General features: G+C 47.3%; 1 protein-coding gene across 1 annotated transcript; it reads left to right on the forward strand.

The window, feature by feature from the left end:
- Positions 1-1,566: 1,566 nt before the first annotated feature.
- On the forward strand, positions 1,567-4,923 carry LOC134286841 (uncharacterized protein K02A2.6-like). The gene has a single exon (XM_062848527.1). It carries the CDS (start codon positions 1,567-1,569, stop codon positions 4,921-4,923), a length of 3,357 nt encoding a protein of 1,118 aa, XP_062704511.1.
- Positions 4,924-6,845: the final 1,922 nt, after the last annotated feature.

Here is a 6,845-nt window from a genome sequence, read left to right on the forward strand (position 1 = left end):
CCTGGAGGAATCCCTGAAAAATTTCTGAATGAATTCCTGGAGAATATCCTCGAAGAATTTCTGAAGAAATCCCTAGAGGATTTACTGAAGCAATCTTAAAAGAATTTCATGAAGAGATTTTTCATGGAGAAATCGCTGAAGGAATCCCTTAGGCAATTCCTGATGGAATCTCGGGAGAAATTCTTGGAGAAATACCTAGAGGAATTGCTGACATAATTTTAGAAAGATGTCCAGGAGCAATTCCTGGGAGAGTTCCTGATGAAATTCCTGGGGTTATTCCTGTAGAAATTACTGGATAATATCCTGGAGGAATTACTAGAGAAATTCCTTTGGGAATTTCTGGAGGAATCTCTAAGAGAAATTCTTGGAAGAATTGCTGGATAAATTTCTAGAAAAATTCTGGGAGATTTCTATTTCTAATCTATTATTTTTCTATTTCTGAAAAAATCCCTTGATAAAATCCTGGAGGAATTTCTACCGGAATTTCTGGATGAATTTGTTATACATTGATTGCCATACCTACTATTATACAACATTGATACTTTGTAAAACACCCTACCTTACACACTACAATACATTGAACCCAACTGTCAGAAGTAAATAAACGAGCGGAGAGTAAAAACGTGTTTCACCTCGTCCGAAAACTAAAGTCCGCGTTTCGCGATTTGCTTCGTCTTCGTCGTCTCAGCGCTAGTGTTCCGCCCTGCGGTCGCCCCGTTACAACAGTTGGCGAACGAGGATGGTCGACAATGCTGCTGCTGGTGGCGGTGGAAATGTTCCACCAATTGCTGTTGCTGCTGCTGGAGGGAATCTGCCACCAAATTTCCACATCGATGCCTATGACCGGAAGAAAACACGTTGGTCTCGATGGGTGGAAAGGCTCGAGACGGCGTTTACCATTTACGGCGTAGTAGATGGTGACCTTCGACGGAACCTGCTTCTATATCTGATGGGTTCCGAAACATATGAGACGTTGTGCGACAAGATTGCTCCGGATAACCCCCGCACGAAGACCTTCCAAGTGATAGTGGACACCCTCGAACAGCACTTCAACCCAAGGCCACTGGAAATAAGCGAAAATTTCCGGTTCAAGTGCCGACGCCAGGGGGACAAGGATGCCCTCTCCCCGGACGAAACCATCGACGAATATCTAGTGGCCCTCCGTCGCATCGCCGTTACCTGCAACTTCGGCAACTACCTGGACACGGCACTGAGGAACCAACTCGTGTTTGGCTTACGGCGGAATGACATTCGAGGACGTCTTCTGGAACACAGGCAACTGACGCTGCAGGATGCCCGGGATATTGCGGTCGGCATGGAGCTGTCCCAGAAAGGCGGCGCAGAGATTGCCGGCTCTATTGCGAAATCGGAGGTAAATGCTGTCCAACACCATCAAGGTAAGGCGAACGATAAGAAAGTGGGGGGAAATCTCCGACAGCTGGCAAATCCACGGGAGAGAAGTTCTGCTTTCGGTGCGGCGACAAATCGCACCTGGCTAAAGCATGCAAACATCAAAATACTGTGTGTTCCTATTGCCACACCAAAGGACACCTTGAGCGGGTTTGTATGAGGAAGTCGTCGGCGAGCAAGGCTTCCGCTGGGAAGTCCGATACTAAATCTGGGGCAGTGAAAGCGATCGATCAGCGATGTGATTCTACAGAGGACATCGATGCGGGCGAGGTTATGTATGGCGAAATTTGTACCCTGAATGGTTCCAGAGCGGCGAAGTTGTGGCTGACCCTGGTGCTGAACGGTGTTCCGATCCGGTTCGAGATCGACACTGGCAGCCCCGTGAGCATCATCAGCGCGCAGCTTTTCCAACAGTACTTCAAGGAATGCCAACTTCGCAAGTGTTCTTTGAATCTCGTTAGCTACTGCGATACCAACATTCGTGTATTGGGAGTCCTGGAAGTGACCGTCGATTGCCGTGGGGTGCGAGCCACATTGCCGTTGTACGTGGTGGATTCTTCGAAGCATCCGCTACTCGGAAGAGAGTGGCTCAAAGTGCTGAACGTCAACTGGAACGCGATCCTGAAGAAGGAAGCTGCAGTGAACGTCATTGACCAGCCGGTCGGTTCCCGCGATACTGCTGAGCAGCTGAAGCAGATTTTTGCGAAGTATGCGTCGGTCTTCGAGGATTCTATGGGGAAAATTGCAGCCGTTCAAGCGAAGCTGAACTTGAAGCCGAATGCCCAACCTGTATTTCTGAAAGCCAGGAAGGTCCCGTTCAACTTGCGAGCCACAGTGGACAAGGAGCTGGACAAACTGGAATCCGAAGGTGTGCTTACGAAGGTGAGCCACAGTAACTGGGCCACGCCGATCGTGCCAGTGAAGAAAGCTGATAACCGTGTTCGAATTTGCGGGGATTATAAGCAAACAGTGAATCCTCAACTGAAGGTTGATCAGCACCCCCTGCCAACGATAGATGAGTTGTTTGCGTCACTGGCGGGTGGTCAGAAGTTCACTAAAATTGACCTTGTGCAGGCATATCTCCAGATGGAGGTTGCGGAGGAGGATCGAGAGATGCTAACGTTATCTACACACCGTGGGCTCTACCGTCCGAACCGTTTGATGTACGGTGTAGCATCTGCTCCGGCGATTTGGCAGCGCCAAATTGAAACGATCCTGCAAGGCATTGAAGGTGTCACTGTCTTCCTCGATGACATCAAGGTCACCGGGCCTACCGATGCGATCCATTTGCAAAGGCTCGAAGAGGTCATGCGCAGGTTGAGCTACTACGGCATACGCGTCAACCGGAAGAAATGCGAGTTTTTCACCGACCAGATTGAGTACTGTGGATATCAAATTGATCATGAAGGAATACACAAGGTCCAGCAGAAAGTTGATGCGATTGTCAACATGCCGCGTCCGAAGAACAAGGATGAAGTACGCTCCCTTGTTGGACTCGTCAACTACTACGGCCGCTTCTACGAGAACCTCAGCACAGTGCTGTACCCGCTGAATAACCTTTTGAAGAACGAAGTCCCATTCGTCTGGACCAAAGACTGCGAGAAGTCGTTCCGGACCGTGAAGGAACAAATGCAGAAGGAAAACTGTCTTGTGCACTATTCGCCTGACTTGCCACTAGTGTTGGCCACCGACGCGTCTCCCTATGGCGTGGGGGCTGTTCTGAGCCATGTTTTCCCGGACGGCACCGAGCGCCCCATACAGTTTGCTTCACAAACTTTGAATCGTACCCAGCAACGGTACATGCAGGTGGACAAGGAGGCCTACGCTATCGTGTTCGGAGTGAGGAAGTTCTTCCAATACCTCTACGGTCGGAAATTCGTCTTGATAACCGACAACCAGGCGATTTCGAAGATATTCAACGAAAACAAGGGTCTACCAGTGATGTCTGCACTTCGTATGCAGCATTACGCTACATATTTGCAATCCTTCGACTTTCAGATACGCTTCCGAAAGTCGGCGGATCATGCGAATGCGGATGCCCTTTCCCGAATGCCGCTGCAAACCACGGATCCTGAGAACGTGATTGAGGAGTGCGACGTAGTGGAGATCAACCAAATAGAGACTTTGCCGTTAACCGCGGCGGAGCTTGCTGAGGCAACAGCTGCGGATAAGTCTGTGACCATGCTGATCCAGGGACTCAAGCACGGACAGAGCGTCGACGGAAAGCACCGATTCGGAATCGATCAAGCAGAGTTCTCGCTACAAAAAGGATGTCTTCTACGTGGTATTCGTGTCTACGTCCCAGCAGTGTTTCGCAAGCGAGTGCTAGCAGAGCTGCATGCCACACACTTCGGCTCATCCAGAACAAAGTCGCTTGCCAGGGGATACTGTTGGTGGAACGGTATGGACAAGGAGATAGAGGAGATGATTGCCAGCTGCGCTGAATGTCAGTCAGTTCGGCCGATGCCCGAAAAAGTTCAGCCTCATCATTGGGAACCTGCGACAGAGCCGTTCCAACGCGTCCATGCGGACTTCGCCGGTCCGTATCTGGACTGCTATTTCTTCATCCTGATTGATGCCTACACAAAGTGGCCAGAAATCAGAGTCTGCCGATCCATCACCGCAGAAAATACAGAAAGCATATGTCGCGACATATTCAGCACATTCGGCATTCCCGCAGTATTTGTCAGCGACCATGGAGTGCAGTTCACAGCAACATCATTCCAGACATTCCTGAAACAGAATGGCATCGTACACAAGATGGGAGCTCCATATCATCCCGCCACAAACGGACAGGCGGAACGCTATGTTCAAACATTCAAGCAAAAACTCAAGGCCCTCCAGTGTCCGAAATCCCAGCTGAACGTAGAGTTGTCGAAGATCCTGTTGACGTACCGCAAAACCATACATCCAGTGACCGGTCAGTCGCCATCCATGATGATGTTTGGCCGCCAAATACGTTCGCGACTGGACTTGATGCTGCCGAGAAGCACCGAAGAAACGCCTTCAACATCGACGCCACGGGAATTAGAAGCAGGTGACCGAGTTCGCGTACGTGATTTTCTCACCAGCAATAAATGGCAATTCGGCAGCGTGACTTCGAAGCTTGGTACCCTACGCTACGCGGTGAAGCTCGACGATGGAAGAATCTGGGAGAGGCACATCGATCACATCGTGAAGGTCGGTGCAGCTCTAAGATCACCAACAAGCAACGAAACATCAGCGAGTGAACCTCATCGTGTTGAACGCTATTCATCGACAGCAACGACGACTGCGGAGCCATCTGCCATTGCTCCACCTTTTCCGGCACAGAAGACGGCCGGTGCTGAATCGGTGTTTCTTGATCCAACTGGTTCGGTGAGCGATGGACCTCCACGACCAACAGATCAGCCGATGCAACCGGAGATGTCGCAAGGTGCCGCACATGGTGCCGAATCATCGAGAGCAGAAAACGTACCGCCTCTACGGCGTTCTACAAGAATAATAAAACCTCCCCAAAGACTTAATCTCTAATTTTTTGAATTGTATCCTTGTTTGCATTTTTGACAAAGGGGAGAGATGTTATACATTGATTGCCATACCTACTATTATACAACATTGATACTTTGTAAAACACCCTACCTTACACACTACAATACATTGAACCCAACTGTCAGAAGTAAATAAACGAGCGGAGAGTAAAAACGTGTTTCACCTCGTCCGAAAACTAAAGTCCGCGTTTCGCGATTTGCTTCGTCTTCGTCGTCTCAGCGCTAGTGTTCCGCCCTGCGGTCGCCCCGTTACAACAGAATTCTTGGATAATTCCTTGAAGAAATGCCTGAATGAATCTCTGGGGGAATCCTAGAAGAAATTTGTAAAGAACTCCCTGAGGGAATCTCTGAAAATTTACTGATTGTATTCGTCCAGGAATTTCCTGGAAGAATTTATGAAGAAATCCCTAGAGGATTTCCAGGAAGAATCTTTCTGGAGGATTTCCTGGAGGAATCTTCGGAGGATTTGCTGGAGGAATCCCTGAAAAATTCTTGAGAGTATACCTGGAGAATTTCCTGGAAGAATTTCTAAAAAAAATCTCCAGGAGAATTTCTGGAAAAAAATCTGGAGAAATTGTTAACATTATTTCTGAAGGATGTCCAGGATTAATTCCTGGATAAAATCCTAGGGAAATTGCTGGAGATATTCCTTAAAAAATTCTTGGGGTAATTCCTGAAGAATTTCCTGGAATATTTCTTGGAGAAATTCCTGGATAAAATCCTGGAGGAATGCCTGAAGAAATTGTTGGAGGTTCTCCTTTGGGAATTGCTGGCGGAATCCTTGAAGGAATCTCTGGAGGAATTTCTTCAACAACTTCTAGATGAATTTCTGGAGGAATCTATAGAGGAGCTTTGCGAGAAATTTCTAAAAAAATCCCCTGAGAAATTCCCGGAGGTATTTTTAGAGAAATCTCTGGAGGAATTCCTGGAGAAATCCCTGGAAAAATCCCTGAAAAAGTTCCTGGACGAGTTTTGAGCGGAATTGCTAGAGAAATACCTGTAGAGATTCCTGGAGGGAAAACTGGAAGATTTCTTGGTGGAATTTTTGAAAAAATTCCAGAAGGTATTGCTACAAAAAAATCCTGGAAGAATTTCTGTAGGAATCCCTGAAGGATTTCCTGGAGTAACTCCTGGATGAATTGCTGACATAATTTATGATGGAGTTCCTTGATTATTTCCTGGTGTAATTCCTGGAGGAATCCCTGAAAAATTCCCGAAGGTATTCCTGGAGAATATTTTTGAAGAATTTCTGAAGAAATCCCTAGCGGATTTCCTGGAAGAATCCATGGAGAAGATTCTGCAGGATTTCCTAGTGGAATCTTCAAAGAATTTCCTGAAGAGATTCCATGGAGAAATCTCTGGAGGAGTCCCTTAAGCAATTCCTGATGGAATCTCGGGAGAAATTCCTAGAGAAATACCTAGAGGAATTGCTGACATAATTTCTGCAACACTGAAAGACGGCTTGTGGTTGAAATTACTATTCTGAGGGTCAATTTACATACCCAACGCCACTAAATTTGTGCAGACTGAGTTTCGTTTCAATCCAACAGAATTATGTTTTCAATTTTACCATGGAACCGATTTACAATTAAAAAAAGATTCTGTTGGCAACCGGATTCGAACCAAGAACCTTGAGATCACCAGGCTCGCACGCTACCACCCGGCTATCGAACCGGCTGATGTGAGAAGAAACAAAACGCACACAAGAAGCGTTGGTGGGTCGATGATCACGTTTTGCCATGGTAAATTTGAAAACATTTCTATGCTTGTCATTACTGCAAGCCGTCTTTCAGTGAAGAAATCCAGGAGCAATTCCTGGAGAAATTCCTGGGGGAATTCATATAGAAATTCCTGGGGTAATTCCTAGAGAAGCTCCTGGAGAAATTCCTGGATAAAATCCTGGAG

This window comes from Aedes albopictus, chromosome 2 (genome assembly GCF_035046485.1).
Source record: "Aedes albopictus strain Foshan chromosome 2, AalbF5, whole genome shotgun sequence".
Taxonomy (NCBI): domain Eukaryota; kingdom Metazoa; phylum Arthropoda; class Insecta; order Diptera; family Culicidae; genus Aedes; species Aedes albopictus.